The sequence below is a fragment of the Tachypleus tridentatus genome, chromosome 11 (assembly GCF_004210375.1).
Source record: "Tachypleus tridentatus isolate NWPU-2018 chromosome 11, ASM421037v1, whole genome shotgun sequence".
Classification (NCBI taxonomy): Eukaryota; Metazoa; Arthropoda; class Merostomata; order Xiphosura; family Limulidae; genus Tachypleus; species Tachypleus tridentatus.
This window is the reverse complement of record NC_134835.1, coordinates 43,856,546-43,881,082: the sequence shown is the minus strand read 5'-3', so window position 1 is coordinate 43,881,082 and position 24,537 is coordinate 43,856,546. Positions and strand designations below refer to the sequence as shown.

Below are 24,537 nucleotides of genomic sequence, written 5' to 3'. Positions count from 1 at the left end.
TGGAGATTTTTTTGTTCATCAGAAATTTGACCGTACTTGATTTGTCTCATTTAATTCATAATAAAGTGATAGCAGTATATATTTGTGAATATTACTTTTTGTTAGTTGGAAGTACTGATTATTGTTTATAATAGGATTTTTGATTTAGTGTGCTGTTTTAATCATGTATTAGGAGTGTTAAAGGCTATGTTTTTGAAAATTTTAATTTATATGTTTTGGTTGGTATAGAGCATAGTTAGATTGAAGTATTGAAGTTTTTTGAATGCCTATGTTTGAGAAAAACAAGTATTATATCAAACCTCTATATTGACTAAATAAGTTATTCATCGATAATTGATAATTGAAAACATTGATATTTGTGAAACGTTTTTTCCTCAGTTTCTAGATAGATACAATTAATTAATCATCGAATTATACACTGAGTATACCAATTAACGAGATTTAATTAAGTAATCGAGGCACTTATTTGATTAATTAGTTAATGACAGTCACAACATTATCGATTGACTACTCAATATGCTACCCAGCTAGTTTTAGTTTATATCATAGAAGAAATTTTACAAGTAAGTGACTTAAGTGATATTAGTGGGTTAGTGTATCATTTACTTAGTTCATAATTTCTGTTGAAACGCTGTTTATGAAGTTAAGTCTACGTTTGAACACAGCCTCTAAGATATGTATATTAGAACTTGATAAATAAATAACTTGGTATTGTTAAATGGACTAGAGTATGAACTGTTTTATTGAACAGTAAAAAGAACGGCCTAGTAACAGAAACCATCACAATAGTATTTTTGGTTAATGTGCAACTGACTTTGTTTTGTTTTTTTAACTACGAACAGTTAAATAACTGGAAAAAAAATCTCAACGCTGCTCTTCACTGCTTAAAATGTAAACAAGTGAAAGTTATTGATGAGTAAAATATACTTTTGTTGTCATAGCTATAACAGAAGCTTTTATTATTCGTAGTTACATAGCTGTAGCCAGTGGTCAAACCTAAGCTACTGCTCTGTGTAGTTGTTCTGAGCATAATATAGGATTAATATTTCGAAATTGTGCAAAGTATAATATAGTTTGGTTTGTTTTGAATTTCGCGCATAGCTACTCGAGGGCTATCTGCGCTAGCCTTCTTTAATTTAGCAGTGTAAGACAAGAAGGAAGACAGCTAGTCATCACCACCCACCGCCAACTCTTTTACCAACGAATAGAGGGATTGACCGTCAATTTATCACACCCCCACGGCTGAAAGGGCTGGCATATTTAATGTGACGATGTAATATAGTAAATATATGATTAACAGTACTTGTATATGATGGTATTGATGAAATTATACACTTTTCACGAACTGTAATACTTATGCAATGTTACAGTTATTATATGAAATAACTGATCTACGGCAAACGGCGGTTAGGTTACATAGTATCCCAGGCCCACAACAGAATTATATTTAGTATTTTAGAAATTTCGTTAAAGTACGAGTTTAATACTTAATTTAAATATCTTTTTCTCTTTTCAATCGTTCAAAAGAAGGTATACGAGATATATTATAGTTAATATAACATTCAAAATAATGTATTGAACCTTATCGATTTGGCCCGGCATGGCCAAGCGTGTTGAGGCGTGCGACTCGTAATCTGAGGGTAGCGGGTTCGAATCCCCGTCGCGCCAAACATGCTCGCCCTTTCAGCCGTGGGGGCGTTATAATGTGACGATCAATCCCACTTTTCGTTGGTAAAAGAGTAGCCCAAGAGTTGGCGGTGGGTGGTGATGACTAGTTACCTTCCCTCTAGTCTTACACTGCTAAATTAGGGACGGCTAGCATAGATAGCCCTTGAGTAGCTTTGTGCGAAATTAAAAACAAGCAAAAAAAAACAAAACAAACCTTATCGATCTATGGTAGGAGAGCTTGTTACGTTTTACGAAATTAACTCTCACTCGTTATCCTTAATTTTACTATCATTTTAGAATTAATTAATTGTTATATATATAGTTGGCTTCAATTTTTAATTTTTTTTTGCATAGTTAAAAACCCATTGTCGCATTGATCCTGTCTTTGTGGCATTAAAGTTACAAAAGTTCTGAGACGAGTCTGGTATTCGTTTCACTTAAATTAGTCAAGAGAGACACACAGCGGTATAACCAGCTGGTACCTGAAACTTATACACGATTCGAAACAAAAACTACACAATGGGCTGTACCCATTGTAAGTATCAAAACCCGGTCTTTAATATTACAAGCCTTTAGACTTAAAGCTGATCTACTATGGAGGAGGAAGAGGCTGTTTCGATAATTTTTCAAATAGTAATTATTTCGGAAAGAGACAAATTACCTAAAGTCCCTAATGGCGCACTACCTTTCAACAGACTGTGTTATATATTAAGGCTTTGTATTACCTAAGTGTGCGCGTCAGATATCATAACTTTATAAGACGAAATCAAACATTACTTTTATCCAAATAAAAATTAAATGATTCTTACATCTTGAGAGAATATAAATGGACAACCCATGAATAGCTATGAATATTTTTCCTTGAATTCAATTTGTCGGGTGAGGATGTTCTTAACGTACTTTAACATAAATACGGAATCAGATTTTCTAATTTATTTTAATATTTTTATTCATGTTTAACTAAGACAGATACTGTTTGATTTCAAGCTTAAAAAACTTTAATATTTTTATATTTAAATAATTTAATGACATGTATTTTGAGTTAAGCAGAAAGCTACACAATGGGTTATCTGTGCTCTGCCCACCACGGTTATTGAAACCCGTATTTTATCGTTGCAAGTCCACAGATATACCCGCTGAGCCTATGAAGGGGCCTTTAATGACTGTTAATTTTGCTTTTCAGTGTTAGGCTTAAATACAAAAAAAAAAGTTTATGATCGTTACACAAAACCATTTATTTTACACAGTACAGAATCAATACAATGTTAACAAATGTAGTATTTGGAAATTATAAGTATTGAAGTTTATATCCTCAAAACTAAATAAAAAGAACATTCGTTTTTGATAGATAAATTATTATTTTTTCTTTCACAAAAAACAGCTACAAGAATGCAACACTATAAGGAATATTAAAGTGTTAATAAAAGTCACAAAGATATTTCTGTTGTGGATTTATTTTACAACAATCACACTACTATACTGAAACATTAAATTTAGTAGTTTTATTTTCCATATTGCATATTCCATATGTTTACAAAAAAAGAATGTAAATCATGAACAGTTATAGTTAAATGCTGTATAATTTCATTTTTTTCAACAAAATTTGTTACAGATATTAAAGGCATATCTGTAAATAGAATAATATCTGTGAACTGATGTTTTTCCAGTTCATCACAATCAAAAGTACAGAATTTATTGAGTTAAAATATATATCAACATCTATAAATATTTATTCCATCAAGATCAAGAATATTTTACAATGGGAATCTTACTATGGCACAGCTTATGGTAGAAAACCTATTGTTTTCTAACTATGTTAACCTTGTGTGTTTTACATATGACACAAAAATCACTGAAATACACTGTACTGTAGATACCATCTCCACTAACTATACACTCACACCCTCATTATATCACAATCATATATTTACATATTACTCCTTCTATCCTATTTATTCTTGCCTTCCAATACTTGCAACTTTTATTCACTCATGCAAATAATAACTGGTTAGAATCTCAGTGTCTAGCACTAATTTGTAATGTGCTAAAATCACCTTAAAAATAATTATTGCATTCTACTAGATTTTTTATCATTAAAGAGTCATATCAGATACACATAAATCATTAATGTAGAATATTCAAATGTACAATAAAATCATGTACTCTTTTCTTAAATGACAAAAATGTCAAACAGTATAAAAGATAACCTTGAATGAGAGGCTTCAATATCACAGAACACGAGTACACAACTGGCTTTTCTATTTCATAAGGACATATTCCATGTTTCTGTAATGTAGTGGATAAGTTACAGGAATTGAACTCTAAATGGTAACATTATAAGCCCTCTATCTTACAACTGAGGATCCACCCACCCTCAAGAAAATTAACATCCAAATTGTACTCACAAAACATTAGTGCCCTCACCATGTTATACTGTATGTTCATGCACCCACAATTTTATTGACCTTTGATCTTCAAAAGTCAGTCAGGTCTAGAACTTTGGATGTAATATCTGTTGGATACATATAATGAAAATCCATGCATGAAATCCTGAGATATCCCATCCACTAAGTTGGGACCGACAGATGAATGGACAGGGAAAACAAATCTGCCCAACCTAAGAAGTGGCGGTATAATTTCATGAAATTATGTTTTTTTTAATATCCTACTTAAATACACGTTTCACTGTTAATGCCAAAAAACAAGAATTTCTTACTATAAGAAACTTTTAAATAATTAGCAACTCTACGAGGAAATTACCAAAAATAATTGATAATTTTCTACAGGCTAGGTGTACATGCAGTATCCAAACTGTATTAATCCTCATAACGTATTCCAATTCAGTTAATTCTACATTGCTAAAATTGTCATAATCATCATCTTGACTTTAACGATATTTCAAAAATAATTTTAAAAGAAAAATTTTAGCATAATTATTCACACACAAATATTAAATCACAAACATGATCTAACTGAACTTCATATATATCACCTTGTTTGTTTTGTAAAGAAAGTACAAGAACCATACAATTGGCTATAACATGTTTACTCCTTTGATACCATATTTCATAGAAATTCACACTAAAACAGTATTAATATCCAAGTATAACTGCTATCTCTTTATTAAAGTAATGACAGAGTTCAAGAGCATCTTGTAACACCAGATGTTTAATGAAGTCTCTAATGTTTTACAAATATTATGAGTTTATGAGTTGTGATGACTGGTTAGTCCTCTATTATTTCAACTATTCATCATCATCATCGTCGTCATCTTCTTCCACTTCCATCTCTTCATAAAACCCTCCTCTTGCCAATGCTTTAATAAAATACAAAAAAGGTTATTGATGCCTACACATTATACTAATATATTGCTTGAGTTATCACAATATTACACTTAAGAAAGAAATGGTAAAATACTTGGAGAGGTATGATTTACTTGAATTGTAATTGTGAATGTTAGTATTAAACCTATTTTTAATGTGTACTGATTTATAACCTATAGAAAAGAAATCTTAACTAAAAATTTCTTTTTTATGTTAGGCAGAAGCAGTCTTGCTTCAATGTACGTCAACAAAAATTCTTTAAAACTATGAGGCTCACAATTTAAATAAATTCCACTTTATTTTTTTTTTATCTGTCCCCCCTATTATTTTGCCTATAAAGTCTTCCTTACTACAACTGCATCTGTATTGTTGATTTTTGTAATTAAACAATTTGTTGCTTATCCTTGAAGTCACAATATAAACTCATTGAAACTGTAAGTATAATCAAAACTAGTACATTATTCATTTAACTATATGAATGGATTAAAAATACTACATTATTCACATAACTATAAGGTGGTCAGAAATAGTATGCTAGTCATGTAGCTATATGAAGAGACTGAAAACAGTATGTTATTCATGTATATATATGAAAAATAAAAAATAGCACATTATTCGTGCAGCTATATGAGGATATGAAAAATAGTACGTACTAACATAGTTATACGAGACTAAAAATATTATATTATTCATCTAGCTGTATATCAAAAATAGTATTCATGTAGCTATATGAGGTAAAAACAGTATGTTATTCTTATGGCTATATGAGGTAAAAATGGTATGCTATTCATATAGCTGTATGAAGTAAAAACATTATGTTATTCATATAGCTGTATGAGGCAAAAACAATGTTATTCATGAAGCTATATGAGAAAATAAAAAAAATTCATAATCAGCACAACCAAGCCAGTCTACAGAAGAGTTTTAAAATTATATTATCTTCTACCCAATGTAATTTTCTGAGTATTTTGTCATTGAACAATATATAAACAAAGCCAATAGACATGGAATATGTCTATTCACACAAAGCAAAAGTGGTACTGCTGTTAAAATACTGAAACTTTATCCTATGACTTTCACACTTGCATAAGAATGAATAAATGTGCAATACAGAATTAAATATGTTACATTTTATGTAGACACCCACTCAGATGAATCCTTCCACAATGTATAGCATGGTGAAAGAAATAATGTTATTATTTGGTATTATAACTATACTTTTCACTTTTAATAAATTATGATAATGGCTAATAATCAAACTTAAGAAGTAAATTTTTAATTCTACAACTAAAAACTTTAGATTGAGGACTAAGTAAGAGGGCCATTATGTATCAGCTATAGAGTATTGAGTACTTGCTATAATCTCACATTTGGTAACCCATGCAGTAGATGATAATTAATATAATGTATTCATATCCTATATTCTAGGGAATGAGTTTTGTTATATGTTCTATCTGGTCTCACCATATAATATTCTAAGTTTACAGAAATATGTCAAAAGGTTATCTTGTAACATTAATACTCAGTAGATGAGCATGAATAAGCATGCATAAGAAACTTTCATTCACAAACAAAAAGAGTTTTGTTTTCAATAAAAGGTAAACAGTAGAAATAGCCCAAAATGCAGTGAAACATTCTTTAAGATTAATTAACATATCACTTCAACTATGATTTTCAAATGCATCACATTCTGAAATTGAACCACCTGCATCCAGAACATCAGTCTTGAAATTAGCTACAATATGCACCATTTACATTTGCTGCACTGAATCTCAGATTTCAACATATTTTGATTCACTCTGTCCTTTGTGGCCTTACTACCTCAGACTCACTGTATATTATCCTCTCTGCTCAGTGGCCTTACTGCCTCAGACTCACTATACATTATCCTCTCTGCTCATGCTAGCTGATTGCAATACTCACAAATATGAAGCTAAACTCAATGTGGCAAATTTAAATAAACTTTAGTTCACCACAAAAGTGAACTGAAATTCATTATTACATTGTATAGTAATCTTGAGAGCTGTTTAATAGAGACAAGGAAAATAATTTGATTTGTCAATGGGTGTTCTGAAATAACTGAACCCACCTGTGTGGATTTTGATAAAAAAAAAGACAATTATTTGAAGTTTAGGATAAGACTGTGGTAACCCACAGAGTAGTGTAAGTGAATTATTCACTAATACTATTGTAATGAGAGTATAGAAAAGTAGTTTGTCTCATCAAATTGATTCTAATGTGACTGATTCAGCCTGAATGGACTTTTAACAAAAAAAAAAGAGAATTATTTAATGTTTAAGATACAGCTGTGATATTTGTAGTGTAAAGACGTTTTACACATGATTAACTTGTTTTGAATATATTATTTAAAATCAAGTGGGGTGTATTTTGTCTGTTTATTGTTGAATTTATTGCCAAGAAGTCACAGACACCTACTGCAAAAGAATCCTCAGCCCACTTATTACATACAACCCTGACAACAACAAAGCAGATGTCCTTCCATTAACAGGTAGAATGCCTGGCTTATAATACTCTTTTAAATACTTTCTTTCATTTTTTTAACATGTTACCATTTAACAATACGTTTAGCACATATCACATGTACTATTCCCTTGTATTGCTATAATTTCATTTTCTTCTTGGTTACTCTAATTTAAAAACACTTTGGTACCTGTGACATTCAATGATCCTAAAGAAAAACAACTAATGAGCTTGAAAGTTTTGATACTAAAATGTTCTAAAACACTTTCGGTAATTTTGATGTAGCCAAGTATCTTGATGTAGTGTATTAAAGAGTGTTGCTGTTTTCAAATATCGGTCTCAGTGTCGCCTCTTTATTCTAGTCATAAATTTCATGTTAGTGATTTGTGTGCTATACTTACAACTGCATACCTTAATTAATGTAAATTTAGTGTAACAATTGATAAAGTCAAAACTCCAATGACTGGTCCAGATGGCCTGCCTGTTATATGCAATTTCTCAGCTTTTTCAATTATATGTTTCCTAATTGATTTTTGGCTAAGTTTTTAGTAAAATATCCTACTATTTACAGCTTTTGTCTTACATTCTTCACTTGGACTTTTATCACTACTTTGCATATTAAATTAAATAGTACACTCTTAATAAGGATATGTTTTGAAAGTTTTTAAATAACCCAATACTTTTTCAAAATTATGTACTGGCTAAACTTACAAGATAGAATACCCATTGAAAATCCATGGTGCCCTTATCTTTTTGTCTTTTGAATAATTAAGGCATTTTTAATTAGCTACATCCTAATTACCTTTTAATGACTTCTGATTAAAGAACCTAGTGATGATGAAATGCTGATGATGGAACAAGAAATTGAATGACAAGTGAATCAGATATTATCACTTCATGATAAACTTTATCACAGTATTTAGAAGAAAGAACTGTAAAGTACAGAGTAGTTTGTTGTATTTAAGCACAATATTCAAGGAGAAAGATCAGGGTAGTACAGAGCAGGTCAGTGAGCTTTACTACAATGTTCAAGAAGATGGTACAGTAGGTGACTATAAGTATGAACTTTGAGCCTGAAATTAGCAGGAAATATTGTAATTTTTGGAAAGGAAGACTATAATATTACAAAATTATTGATCCATATCTTAAACTATGTGTTCCAAATTCTTTTTAAATTTTATCTTTGTATTAACATTCAACAAATCTTAGTGCATAAGAATTTGGGATATATTTAAATGTTAATGGTTCAAGCTTTTGTTTTATTTTAATTTTAGGAACCAACAAGTGATGAGAATTGATTTTTATAAGTCTGTAATTTAATACATACATACATACTTGTAAAAAAAAAAAACTGTACTTAAAGGTTTTACCTAGCTATGGAAATTATGCCTATTAGCTATTATTTTTACACCTTTTTTTTTGTATTCCTTTTGAGTTTGTACCATTGTTGAAAATAATCATTCATACACAAACACGATGCAAACATGAACAAAAAAAAATCAATAATAAGAGACAGAAAAGCAACTTAGTTGTGAAATCTTTATGATACACGATACATCAGGACGTATAGATATTTTATGATATCAATTTGTATCTTTGCTTTTTCTTTGGAAAACAATATGCAAAATGTTTTAACCACTTACAGATCCCAAATATAGTAAATTATTTAAATATTTCTCAACATCTGTTCACAAACATGGTCAGAATATGTGTGTGTGTGTGTGTGTGTGTAAACATAACAAAACAGTGGCTAGATGACCATCAGTATGTTTGTCAAAAAGAATGGATTAAGTATAGAAAGAACTTACCTTGAACAAAAACCCCTAATATAAACAACCTAAAAGCTAATAGGTAAATAAGCCAATTTTGGTTGCTGTTTGTCATCATAGTTGAAATACCCTACCTTCATATACAAACCAACTTCAGAAATAAAAATATACATAACTGTAAAGTATATCATGCACGTTTTAAAACCTTAAACATGTTCATTAAAGGACTTAGACTTAAACTTAAGTTTGCCTGTGAAAGCAAACTAAAACATAGTAGGTAAGTAAGTTAGTTTTGGCTATTGCTTATCATTTTTCTTTAAATACCTTACTTTTATTTACAAAACTACTTTACAATGAAAAATATGCATACTTGTAAAATGCATTATGCATGTTTTGAAAAAGTGCACAAGTTATGTGCTTAATGTATTATTTCTTTATAAACACTTGCAAATTATTGAAAAGTCCTTTAAACTGAATTTTTGTATGCTCTTAAAATCATAAATATAAAATTACAAATAGTTCTTCATAACTACACTAACCTTCTAAAGTTTGAGTGACATCCAACTTCAACACCTTATCAAGGTTTTCTTCATTTTGCTCCTGATCCTTTAAAGAGAATAATGTCAGACAGACATATAAACAAGTATTTGAATATAATATGTACATGACAGATCAAAGTGTTTCTTATTGCAAAAATACCTACAAAGAACTGGTAAGCCACTTCCTTAATATTATAAAAATCAAAACAATGCTGAAAATTCTTTTAAGTTGAAATAGTTTGTTAGTTTACAATATATATATATATATATATATATATACACATATATACAATTAGAAGAAATAAATAAAATTTTAACAAAATGGAGGAACCATTGGTTATTTGTAGTATCTAAAACAAAATACACTCTACAATAAAAAGTACAAAACTAAGTAAAGTGATACTAGTTAGATAAATTTTAAATCACTATTTTGATTGGAATTGTGGTCTGTATAGGCAAATAAATCAGTCCAAATTTGCTGTATTTGAGATACACACACACACAGTATTATAAGATATTAAATAATGCAGTGTATTAACACATCATTCAAAACTTTAATGATAATTTATCTAATACATATACTTTATTACATAATTATAATACATTCAGTTCTTGGCATTATTTTTTCATTTAACACATGCATGTATATATAAATGGAATGGTGTATTCATCTGTTTTTTTCATTTATCAAAATAAACTAAAAACCTAAAGGTTTTACATTTATTAAACTAATTTAATAACCTAAAAATTATTTATCAAAATAATTTTAAATCCTAAAGTTTTAGCTATCAAAATAATTTAAAAACTCTAAAAAAAATTCAAGAAATAAACTGCCTGAGATATTAGAAATGAAATCAATAGTTCTTTTCAGTTCCTTGAAAAAATATTAATTGAATACTTAAGCATATTCAAGCTTTTTCAATCAACCTACACATACATTTCTAGAAAATTGGTAGTGACTTTTTTCATTCAGTCTACTTGAGTATGTTAATAAGTCTCATTATACAAGTTATTCAGTTACCTGCTTCTAAACCTTATATTCTGAATACATGTTCTTTTCAAAGCTTTTATTGACTTGGACATTATTTATGATTTTAACTTTAACAGTACAAGTTTGTTGACACAGTATTCCTCTGGTAATGTTAACTTAGATAACTTTGCTTTATTTTAATTTGCAGGTATAAAAACACATGTACTGAGCTACAGTCTTAAAAGAAATTATACTTATATAAATTATTCAGTTCCATCACATTGTGGTGTTTCGTATGAGTTACTGAAGGTCTATTATAGCTTGCATATTTTATTGCTTATATCTATGTGACTTTTATCTTATTTACAGATACAACTCGCACAGTTTTAAAGTTTCTCACTGTTCCTTATGTAGTACAACAATGTATTTTAAAACTAACCGTGTGAAAACAGGTAAATAAAAGGAAGTAATAAAATAAAAACAATTTAGATTTTCACCTAGTATTTAGTGTTCATTAAACACATACTGAAAAATATGTCACCTTAAAATTTAGATGGCACAGAGAGATGAGCAGTGTTTCTGATATCAAGTTATTTAACTTTTACTTTTTCTTACATACAGTAAACAAACATGTATAATACACAGACCTGAGTATGTTGTATGAAAACAACTTTGAATACATGAATCAGCAAACATGATAGCCACAGTCAATATAATATCATGGTGGAATAGAATGTATCAGAACTACTTTTTGACATTGTTTGATGTTTTGTACATATGCTGATGCCACCAAAATTGACCACCCTTGAAAGAGGGATGTAACACTTTCTAATGATATTCATAAACTGTATGATAAATGTGTGTTCAGATTGAGGATTTAGAATTTTAATGACAAAGATATCTTTGGACATAACTACAGTGGGAAACAAATGAATGGAGATCAACTTTGGACACTAGGGCCATCCAGAAAGAAACTTGTAACAAATCATACCCAAGTCACAGTAAGCAAAATGCAACATTTTGTAAAACAAGTGAGAATCTACAAACAGAAATGTCAGTGGAAAAAGACAGTAGGGTAGGGGTTCACCAAGACACATCTTCCAGTCATACCTCCAATACAACCATCACATATTTCAAACATAATAGTCAATTTGCCAACTGTTATCATCTATAGATTTGTGCATGATTGGACTGTTGGAAAATGTTGTCCTTTTATACAGGCTGGATAATGGAAAATTAGATTGGGACATGACAGCCTTGTGATGGAACTGAACCTTTTACAGAAACAATACCACAGAACTATTGTCAAGATGAACAGGTGTCAGACAGTTAATAACTGCAAATGGTAACATCGACTGTCACACCATGGTGGGGCTCCAAATTTATTTAATGCAATGTATTCAACCTTTGTACCCTTATAAGTGTATGCAATTTTATATTGTGAGATTGTACATGGGGTTAATCTTCAATACACAGCTCTACATATACCATTCTATGATACAACTTGATGAACACAATACATTGTTTAACACATTATATACCATTCTGTGATACAACTTGATGAACATATTGCATTTTTCAACACATGTATCACAATTCTTTCATAAATTAAATACCTAAAGCCACACTTACTGATGATTCCTCTTCTGCAATATTTCCTGTTGTAGAAGCTGCCTGTATATCTTTGTCCCTCAATGCACTTTTCAAACTTAACTCCTCAACCTAACATTTAAAAAATGTTATGTATATAAACTATAAAACTGTTCTCACAACAAGTTTGAAACATTAAGCCAAAACTAAATACATGTACAATCTTTAAAGTTAATTATTATTATCAGAAGAATTTGCACACTTGAATTGTCTTCTTTTTATTATTACTGGTAGATTACATGGCTTCTGCTCTATTTTATAACTGTTTCCATATCTTATAAATTTCAAATCAACAATTTTGAAACTACTTCTAAAAATAACATGCATGAAAAATACAAAAAAACAAATAAAAATAAAACAACTTGATGCATACTCTGATATGCATGACACAATGACAGTTATCTACAACTAATTATGATAGTCAGAGATATGATTTTCTCATTAGTCTTTCATCTCAAAGAAATGTTTTTAGATTGGCCTTATTTTTTTCTACTAATTTTAAGACATTAAGCTACATGCAGAGAACTGTGTACACATGGATGGATGAATGGCAAATGGTTAGTTCACTGTTTTATAGCAACAAAGCTACATGCACCAAACACCTGGTAAAAAGATTCATAAAAAGAAATTAAGGTAAAATAAAACAAAGTTTAATAAAAACAAAACAAATACCATTAAGATCAATGTTTACATCTAGTCTATAGTGGTAAGAGAAAAACTACAGTAATATAAGTTGTAAAGAACTTTCTGTAACATAATTGTAATTATCATAACTCACCAGGTAGACTAACAGATAAGTTCAGAAACCACCATTGTCACCTGAAGTTGGTCTTTCCAGTGCTGGTTGCAAGTTATTTGACATTATGGCCATTTTCAGAAAGTAAAGGATCATTCCATGCCAAATCATCCAGGGGGCTACAGGTGACCCCGACAGAATGCCTTGAAAACATTCACATGTACTCATCTACCCATATAATGAAAAATTGCCAAAGATTAGATCAATATCTCTAATAGTTTCTGATTTACAGTCCTGTGAAATTTAGCTACTTTTGTTTTATTTTTGGCAAATTCATTTTCTGGCAACTTTGGCTGCTTAAAGCTGCAAGAGTAATGGTGGTAGAAGGCTGAAATTTGCTACACTGACTGAATTAATCTCACAGAATTCAAAAATAGTCTCAAACCAAGTTTATCTCTCTTAGGATTTGCATAATGAGGTAGTAACATCACCTGAAATCCCAACATCGTAAAAAAACATTGGTTTATTTAAAAAGCCATAGCTCTAAGACGTAATATGATACAAAGCTGAATTTTGTTCCTATAACATATCAGTTAATAAATCAGCAATTGTTGTAATTAAAAGTCTGTTAGATCTACTGTAAAAAAATTTAGCTGCATGCAACTTTTTATGATCTAGCTAAAAATAGCCCTACTTCAGGCCACAGTTTGGCCATATCACCAGTTATTCAGCCTTTTCAGATTTTCACCATATATTTTTACATTTCTGAATATGATCTGCAAACAAATACAGGATGGTATTCAACATATTTTTTGAGTTACAATTTTTAAAGTATCCTCTGACCATATGTTTTTATTTAAAAACAAATTCAGTTCAAGTGTGTTACTGTCTGCAAATATATCCATACAATTATGAAAAATATCTGTCAGAATTTTATGACTCCCACTGAAATATTCTAACCAGCCTTCCACAATTTTAAATAATGAAGTTGTAAGAAACAATAAAGAATTAATTCATTTTTGAACAAGTTTATTGGCATAACTAGTTAGATCACATGGCAATGCAAATATATTTTGCATGCATTACAGTTATGCAGATATGGCTAAGTTTAAGATTCATAACATAATAAATACAAAGGTAACTCAGACACAAAAAAACATAGTGCAACAACAGGGGATTAACTGAGAAAGATTATAGTCACACCAATAATCTATCTTTTATGTTTTCCACATACCATTCATGATCATATAAGCATGCCACATATTTCCTTGGCTGATAATTGTCATTGCTATCATTAGACCCTATTTGAGCTGCTGCAGCATTACTTTCACTGTTACTACCAACAGTTACAACTGTGTACACATCACCATCTGATAGCCTTCTCATATAGAATTTGTTGGTAGAGTGGGGAATAAAGCTATGATGTGACCTAATACCTGCCACAGTTTTACATTTTTCATAGTGCTTAAGTAGATCAAACTTTACACAATTCTGCAGGAATGATTCCTGATTGACAAGAAAGAACTGAATGCCCTGAATGTGGTCCTTTGCCCAATGGTACATATCAGAGACACTTATAATTTGATAATTTATTATTTTTCACAACCTTGATTTTTTTTGACGATCATGTTCAGAGATGTAAGAATATATGGTAAAGGCTTATTGGAATATTTCAATGAGATTCATAAATTATTTCAAAATTGTATGGATATATTTGCACACAATAACACACTTGAATTGAAGTTTCTTTTTTCAAGTAAACAACATATGGCCAGAGGATACTTTAAAAAATTATAACTCAAAAAGTAGGTTGAAAACCATCCTGATTTTTTTGTAGATTATATTCAGAGATGTAAGAATATATGGTTAAAAATCTGAAAAGGCTGAATAACTGGTGACATGGTCAAACTCTGGCCTGAAGTAGGGCTATTTTTAGCTAAATCATAAAAAGTTGCATGCAACTAAATTTTTTTACAGGAGATCTAACAGACTTTTAATTACAACAATTACTGATTTATCAACTGATATGTTATAGGAACAAAATTCAGCTTTGTATCATATTAAGTCTTAGAGCTATGGCTTTTTAAATAAACCAATGTTTTTTACGACTTCAGGTTTTCAGGTGATTTTACAGTCTCACAATGCAAATCCTAAGAAAGATAAACTTGGTTTGAGACCATTTTTGAATTCTGTGAGATTAATTCAGTCAGTGTAGCAAATTTCAGCCTTCTACCACCATTACTCTTGCAGCTTTAAGCAGCCAAAGTTGTCCGAAAATGAATTTGCCAAAAATAAAACAAAAGTAACTAAAATTCTCAGGGCTGTAAATCAGAAACTATTAGAGATATTGATCTAATCTTTGGCAATTTGTCATTATATGGGTAGATGAGCACATGTGAATTTTTTCAAGGCATTCTGAGGGGGTGACCTGGAAAAATTTCCAAAATCTAGATGTTTTGACATGGGATGACCCTAAAGTAATAAAAGTTTTAAAAGACTTGTAGCAAAATTTTAATTACAAATTGCCAGGATGATTAACAGGTAGTTCAAACAGCAGCATTAGTCACCTGAAGTTGGCCTTTTCAGTCCTGGTTTCGAGTTATTTGACATTATGGCCATTGTCTAATTTCAAATCAAACTAGATGCATTTTGATTCTTAAAAGGGAATCACATTAAAAAAGGTCTAATGTATGAATTAAAAAAACTTAAATGGCATTAAAAAGATTAATGACCTTTAAAAAACTAAAAACATTTCCAAGGTGGACAGTGTCACCATCACCAATAACAGTGTTTAATGTTACAGATAAACCTTGGGATAGAACATGTTTAAAATGGTGCTGTCGTTGAGATTTATAACAATGGCAAGATAGTAAAATGTGGCTTATTGTGACTTGAGTGTTACACAGGTAACACATTGGTGCATCAGTCCCAGATAAATGTAAACAATAAGTTAAAAAACTGTGACCAATGAGTAGTCTAGTTAAAACAACTTCCTCTTTCCGATCCTTAAAGTAGCAAGACAGCCAAAGTCCAATAGAGGGTTTTATTTGGAAAAGCTTGTTTTCACCTTCCTCACTCCAAGTCGACTGCCAGCTGGCACAGAGCTGAGCCCTGAATACAGGACCATAGTCAATATATGTAACAGGCACAGCAATGATAGTGCCAGAGCAGATAGATTTAGCTGTGGTGTCAGCGAGCTCATTCCTGCAAATACCAACATGTCCTGGTACCCAGAAAAACTGGATAGAAGTAGATGTTAAAGATAAATGGGCCAGTCAGTTTTGAATATCAGCAAGAACAGGGTGTGAACTAACGTGAAGTGATTCCAGAGCCAGAAGAGAACTAAACAAGTCAGTATAAATAGTGCAATTTGAATACTGCTTAGCCTCTATGAGGGACTGACCAGTGGATACAGCAATGTCATCCAAGGACAGACCTAATTCATCCAACTGCACTTGGATACGAAGGCCAAAAGGAGCAATGGCAGATCGTTTGTTCTGAAAAAGTACAGCCCACCAAAGAAGGAAAACAACTCCAGGTGGGATGGATGCTTTGGTAAGGAACAAAGTTTTGAAGCATATAGTATAAGCTCTGAACTGGGAAAGTGTAGAAAGCCCCAGTGCAGAGCTGAAGTCCTTGATGATGAATGGGATCCAGCATCTTTAAGGCCATTTGTAACAGTAAGAGGGAGTTGTTCAGTGATGGCATTAATCTTTATACTGAAAAGTGCAACACTCAAAACACAGCCCTGAGGGACTTCAAGTACCTGTAGAAAAGAATGGGAAAGTGCTGAACCCAATCTCCTGTCCATTAAAAGTTTTTAATAAAATTGGGCAAATGGCCATGTAACCCATATATATGGAGGTTTCGCAAAATGCCATTCCTCCATGTTATATCATAAGCTTGCTCAATGCCAAAGAATATTGTACTATATGTCGTTTGAGAAACGCTTCTCTGATTGACGTTTCAAGTCAAATCAGGTGGTCCATGGTGAAGCGCTGTCATTTGAATTCACACTGGGTGGGCGAGAGAAGGTTGTTTGATTCGAGGAACCAAACAAGACGAGCATTAATCATCCTCTCTAAGGTCTTACAGAGACAGCTCATCAAAGCAACTGAAGTTTGAAGGAATCTTGGGATCCTTTCCAGGCTTAGAGAAAGGTAGGACAATAGCCTGGTACCAGGCATCAGGAAAACTTTCTCCTGCCAGATCCAGTTAAAACAATCAGAAGAATAGCAAAAAATGCAGGAGATGGATGGTACAGCATTTCACAGTGTACATCATCAGGTCTAACCAATATACTGTCAAACCGATGAAGGGGTAGTATGAGTTCTACCAGTGTAAAGGGATGATTATCGTCATAGAGACAATCAGCTCGAAAGGAAAGAGGTGATTGCTCTGCCTGAGTCTTGATGGCTAAGAAGGTGGAGGAAGAAGCAGAAGTGCTACATACCTATCAAAAGCTTTCACCTAGAGTATTGGCAATGTTCTGGGTATCAGCTATTTTCTGGCCATCAGAGATCAAGAGGGAGACAGAATTATGTTGCCCATCTAGCTTTTGAATCTTGTCCCATATGACTTTGGAACTGGTGGTAGAAGATATACTAGTTGTGGACTTAATCAAAGATTCCTTCTGGCTTTGACATCTTACCCACCGAGCATGTGTACGGGCCTGCTGGAAAGCGATCCAGTGTGAGAGTGTGGGGTACCTATGAAAAGTATCTCAGGTCTGTTTTTGAGCTTTCTGTGCCATGTAGTTGGCAGGATTCCACAACAGATGAGTATATCGTGGAAAACTTGTCGAGGTTTTAGGAATACACTGAGCATCTGCCTGTATCACACAGTCAGTTACTGTTGCCACACAGCCATGTATTGATGGCTTACAGACAACGGCAGGATCCAGTTCGACAAGAGCAGTGAAAGAGGACCAGTTTGCTTGATCCAGCTTCCACTAGGGTATGCGGGTCGGGTGGCATTGGCCACAGTAAGTCTCTCTCAAAATTATAGAAAAGTGATCACTGCTTCGTGGATTATTGTCAACCCTCCATGAAAAGTGGGAGAATGGTGAATGGGAGCAAATTGAAAGATCAACAGCAGTAAAGGACTGACTAGGTGAATGAAAATAAACATAAGAACCACTACTGAAAAGAGAAAGGCTGTAATGAGAGAGAATATGCTCTACCAAGTGACCCCTCTCATCAATATCAGCACTTCACAAGAGAGGACGATGTCGATTAAAGTACCCCAGGATTAAAAAGGGAGACAATAACTGTTAAGTAATAGCATCACAATCTGATTGATCATAGGTCTCTCCAGGTGACAGGTAAAGAGAACAAACAGTGATGGTACAACCCAAGGAAACACGAATGGCTACGACCCCCAAGGGTGTGTCGAGTGGCAAAGACAGGGTGGGTGCATGCTGATCAACCAACAGTGCCACCCCTCCATACACTCATCCATCACACAGCCTGTCATTTCTGTACAAAGAAAACTACCAAAAAGCGACTGTATGGTCAAGTTTCAGAAATGTTTCCTGTAAGGAAAGACATACAAGATTGTAGGAAGCAATCAATGTTTTGATGTCATCTAGATTAGAACATAAACCACAACAGTTCCATTGTATTGAGGTGGCCATTTTTATTTATGTGTAGGCAAATTGTGTGGAGAACTCTTCTATTTTTGACCACATCTTTCTTCTTTACTGTCTTGATTCGAGGGAGGTTTACCGACCTCCATGAATCCTGCCCTGGGTTGATTGGGCAGGTTTTTGCTGTTGAAAGAGAATTCGAGTGACTGAGGACATGAACGAATCATCAGAACCAAAGGAAGTGGATCTTGGGATTTGCTGGAATGTATGTTAGGGATAGAGATGGGTGTTGAAGTTGATTCATCAACTTTTTTAACCATGGAGGCCAAAAGACTTTTCATTTGGTTTGAGAATGATTCTTTTGCAAGCATAGAGAGATCTGACTGCACTCCCACTGTAATTGTGAAACAAAGTGCAGCAGCATATGCCCAAGATGCCAGCAACTTTTGAGCCTCAGGGTAAGTAATGTTTTGAATCATTTTCAAATGCTGAACCTCTTTTTCTTCCAACCATTTAGAGCAAAAACAAAAGTTGGAAGAGTGAGAACCATTGCAACTGATGCAATGAAGGTCCGTTTCACACTCATAGGCATCAGTGTCCTTGCCACAGCAGAGAGCATATATCAAGGTACCATGACATGATGTCTTCGAGTGACCGAACCACTGACACTGGATACATCTGAGAGAGTTTGGAATGTATGGCCATACCCTGCAATTAAGATAACCTGCCTTGATGGTGGCAGGTGAATGTGGTGATGTAAATGTCAGAATGAGGACATTGGTTGGCATCATAATTCCTTCTGTGGAGAGATGCCTCACTGCAGAAATTCATTAGATAGAGGAACTAGCAAGAATCTCTGACTTGGGGATGTTCTTCAAATCCCTCTCAACAATAACTCCTTGTGATAAATTCAGAGCAGCATGAGGTGTAACCTCAATAGGTATATCCTCAATTGCCTTTGAATGCTAGAGGAGTTCACTGTGTTGAAATGTAGATGTTTCTACCAATATGTCACCTGAGCAAAGCTTCTTTAGTGACTTTGGAGAGCTAACAAGTCCCTCTAGTCCCTTCTGAATGAAAAAGGAAGACATCTACTCTAAATGTTTGTCTGAAAGAGAACGTTGTATAAGAAAATGAGGTACAATAGATGTTACAGATGTTGACAATTGCTGCTCAGAATTTTCAAGATGTGGTTGTTTACCTATGGACTGTTTTTTTCACTAATTTATTTAAGTTTTTATTTGGAGGATCCATAATAAAAAAAAGAATATTTTGATGCCCACTGACCTGTTCACCATAGAGCTCTACGAGAGGATGCACTATAATGCCAAACAAGAACAATGCAGCAATGACAGGGTTTTGTGAGCACTATACCCAAACACCAGCATCAGATACAATGTCCACAACACCTGTTGAGAACATCCAACACTGGTACTTGGTTAACCCTAGCCCAAATGGACCAGCCGACTGACCTAAGGGGGGCCACCTGAAGGCTGCCCATCTACAGGAATTCAAGGCCAAAGTGGTGCATTAGGGTTGGACCCCTTAATCACCAGGATCCTCTCCTCCCCTTCACGGGTCACCACACATGGCAAACACGTAGGTGGATGTTTAGAACTAAAAGAACAGAACCTTCCCTGGGAAGTCCCCTCACCCATACAGGAATGCACACTGAGGGGAAATGGCAGACAAACAAAGACTACAGAAAGGTTCCTGCTAGCCTTTAACACACCTGTGTGAAGATCTTTACACACAAATAATAACATGTAGTGATATTTCATGTTTTTATGCTTCTACAAAAATTACACCTTAGTAATAATGATATAAAAATACTTTTCTTGAAGGCTACACCAATTATCCTCACATGTATGTCATGTAAGTTTAACAAACAAGAACACAAAAAATAAAAAGAGCTAGATTATAGGAGACCATTTCTCACTAAAAAGAAAATAACTAATATGAAAGGTTAAGTCAATTTTCTATACAACATTTACATTGTAAATGTATATCCTTATTCAAGGCACATTTAAGCTGGTTTTAATAGATTATTTAGTAATATAAGAACATTATTTTGCTTATAGATTTTATGCAAAATATTCAAATAACATTCAATGGCCCAAAGTAAGATAGTGTCTGTGAAGCAAGCAATGCTGTATATATACATAGAAAATTACTGGGCTGATTTTTAAATCTGATTTATGTAGGCAATTATCTATATTTATGTATAGGTAGTCCTCATAAATTAGTTAAACATCACTCAACTGGCCTATTTCTGTACACTTTACACAAGGCTTCAATACCCTTCCTGCTCTTAAATTTCCTTTAAATAGAATTACAAGCCCCATTAGGTCTTCCCATCAGAGCTACATATATACAAAAGAGGTTTATTATGTAAACATTTGTTTGGACAGCAAACTTCAGAAAATGAAAAATGAAAGAAAAAAGTTGTAGAAAGTGAGAGAAGAAAGAATGAATATAAAACATCAAAAGTAGAGACAGAGGAAGAAAATGTTGTACAAGACTGTGGATGGGTAAGAAAGAGGCTTTTACACATTTAGTTTCATTAGTTTTTGTCAGGTTTTGTAAGACTGAATTTCCTCCAGTAAGTACCTGTGACTCAGTAATACGTTTCCACACACTCCACTTGTTATAAAATAATATATTTAAATGAAATCAAATATGTATACAAATGTTTGTTAGACTGTTGGTTACTGTAGTTGTAATTGAATTTTTTTTTTTTATTTTAAAGTCTATACACATTGGTTAAGTTAATTCTGAGCACAGTTGATAAGTTGAATTCTTTTCCTCTACTACAATACATTATGTGATAATTTCACTTTAAAAATCACTACTATACAATAATTATTGTAACACTGTCTAGAACTAATTAATGATTTTTAAATGCATCTTTATACCCTGACAGAAGTTTAGAACATTCCACACAATACCAGGTATTCTGATGCAATAATACTCAATCAAACCAACAAAAAAATTCAGAATGTTCTAGCAACATGATGAAGTAATCAAACTATTGTAAACAATCAGTATAACATAACAACTAAACTACACAACATGTGATTTGTAAAGCTACATAAACAAACTTACTATAAAATATTGTTCCTAAAAATAACTAGTTGAGATACCCATAATAGATAGGCAATCATAACACTTCTATTAAATTTAAATTGAAATAATCATCATGTATACTTAACAGCTTTGTTTATTATTCTTCCTAAATCATTATTTCAGCTTCCAATGAAAAGGAGACTACTTATTAGTAGTAATAATTACATTATTTAGTATATAATTATTTACACAGCATTAATTCTATTAACACTCCTACGAAAAGTGGGGCCTAATAGGTCCCAGAGCAACTTGAAAGGTTATTAATATTAGGCTAATAATTTTGTATTTAAATGAAATTGCCATTTAAATCCATTAATGAATGGATTAACGAGATTCCCACTGTCCCTATCTACTATCTAGCGAAAAAACAGCCAGGGGAACGGGCTTGAAGAAATCAGGACTAGAAACGTCTTTTCGTAGGAGTGTTAAAATGCCTCAAAATACTGCTTTATATATCATTTAGATTTAATAAGTGTCTTCTTAAAGTGCATTGTACATGAGTATGTTCTTTCAACTATCTGTGTGTAAGAGTGGAATAGAATAATTATATCACACATGATGCCAATTTAAAAAAAATATTTCAGTTTCATTACTGAAAATGAATGCCCTAGAACACCATTTCATTAATAATTATCTTTTCAGAGTGCTTGAGTTACTTTTATGGATTAAAACATTTGTCCACTTACTGAGATGACACCTATATAAAATGAACAAATCAGAATACATAAAATTATCATAGTATTCAACAATTTGTGATTGCCAAGCAAGATAAAAATATCATTATTTGTTCTTCATAAATATAATTATTAAATGTAGTTGCATTTATCTAATTTTAATGTGATACCTGTATCTTGTTTTTAAAATATTATTGTAAATCTTCACAAACAAATTTTCTTCACAGATGGTTCTCCAATTGAGAAATATGGAAAAAATTTAAACTTAATTAAAATACTGGAAACTGGCAATCAAATCAACCTAAAAGAGCAATATATTTTATTTTTCATAAGAACTTCAATTTAATAGAAAGCTCAGATCTTTTAAATCTTTAGTAGATAAATGTGGCTTTCAAATATGCTATAAAACAATAAAATAAGTGACAAATATACAAACAGATTTTCAAATTGACTAATGTCTTAAAGGTGTTAATATTTTTCCATAAATTAAGTTTACACTACACAGCAGCTTGAGAATTTGCACAGCTCTAACTGACAAAAATTTACCGTAATGTTTTAAAGTAAATTAGTAAGTACAGTAAGAAAAGGGGTTAAAATGTTACTGAATCCTTGATGACTGGGAGAATTCCTAAGGGGTCACTATTTAAAAAAAAAAAAAAGTGTTCAGAAATAACTTATGAAACGACTAGTCTTTTGTAATAGTTTGATTTCATCTATTCTCAAAATTTTGGAAACTTATCAAAAATTATTTAGAAACTTACCTAAAAATCTAGCATTTAATTAGTGATTCTCATTAGATGTCAGAAAAGGAGCTTCCTTCTATATATTTTATATAAAATATGCAGTTTCGTAAAGCAAAATAATGATATTAAAAAAAAGGCTTAACATTTTTGTTTTGCTGGATATAAAAACAAAAACTTTCTCCTCAAATACAAACATTAAATACTCAATTTAGTTTCAAGTGCTTCAGTATTCTTATCCAGTATCATTGTAATTTAAAAAATGTTACATATGCCACTGCAGGGTTTAAAGTTTCTGGTGAAGCCTAAACTGAAAGGTAACTTTAACTTAAATTTAATTTGGTTTTTGACAGAACCTGAGCAAAACTTTTAACTTTTCTAGCTTTTATAAATACAGGTTAAAATTTAAGACTAATAATATTATTTGTAATAGTAATATTGATAATCAATAAATTGAATTTCAGTTATTAATATTAATAATTATTACCCATTTTTATTTAGCTGTAGAATAATTAAAAAGTAACAAATATATTATACAACTCTTATTCTTCACTAATAGTAATACTATTCACATTCACTTCTTCAGTTAATAAATAGTATTAAAATAAGTAACAATTACAGAATTAGTTATTATTACGCATTTAAGTATTACAAATAACAACTTAGGCCTGATAAAATATTAAGACCTTACAAAATTATATCTACCTTTAACCTGTTTAATTGATCCTTTAGTTTCCCAATTAATTCAATTAAAAGGCGTTCTTCGTGTTTTAAATACACAGCTTCCCTTTGATTAGCTGATAGAGATACTTTCTTAAAAACGTTATTTCTTTCCATTTTGTTTATTTACAAATTACAGATCCAGTAAACTACAGCAACAACTTCCTCACTAGATGGCAGCAACCTTACAAACATTTTCCTTAAAAATTAGTAACTGCGTTCATTCTGTAGAAAGTAATAATTTTTGTTCGTTTGTTTGTTTGTAATTAAGCACAAAGCTACACAATGGGCTATCTGTGTTCTTCCCACCACGGGTATCGAAATCCAGTTTCTAGTGTTGTAAGACCGCAGAAGAGTCGCTATACCACTGGGGAGAGGGGGGGGGGGTTAAACATAATAATACAATATAACTGGGCTAAGCATCTACGAGTAACTTTTCTTGAAACAGTAAAATCCGCAATGTTCTGTTTTTTTACAATTAAATTTTCAGATAAACTTATGTGATGCAATAAAATTAAGATTTAATAATTCTTAATCAAATATTTAACACTTGT

General features: G+C 32.0%; 1 protein-coding gene across 1 annotated transcript; it reads right to left on the bottom strand.

Moving 5' to 3' along the window:
- Positions 1 to 2,878: 2,878 nt before the first annotated feature.
- On the bottom strand, positions 2,879 to 24,172 carry LOC143232055 (uncharacterized). The gene is made up of 4 exons (XM_076467078.1): positions 23,969 to 24,172; positions 12,383 to 12,472; positions 9,781 to 9,847; positions 2,879 to 4,984 (listed from the first exon to the last, which is right to left on the bottom strand). Exons 1-4 carry the CDS (start codon positions 24,098 to 24,100, stop codon positions 4,914 to 4,916), a joined length of 360 nt encoding a protein of 119 aa, XP_076323193.1. The 5' UTR covers positions 24,101 to 24,172; the 3' UTR covers positions 2,879 to 4,913.
- Between the last annotated feature and the right edge of the window lie 365 nt (positions 24,173 to 24,537).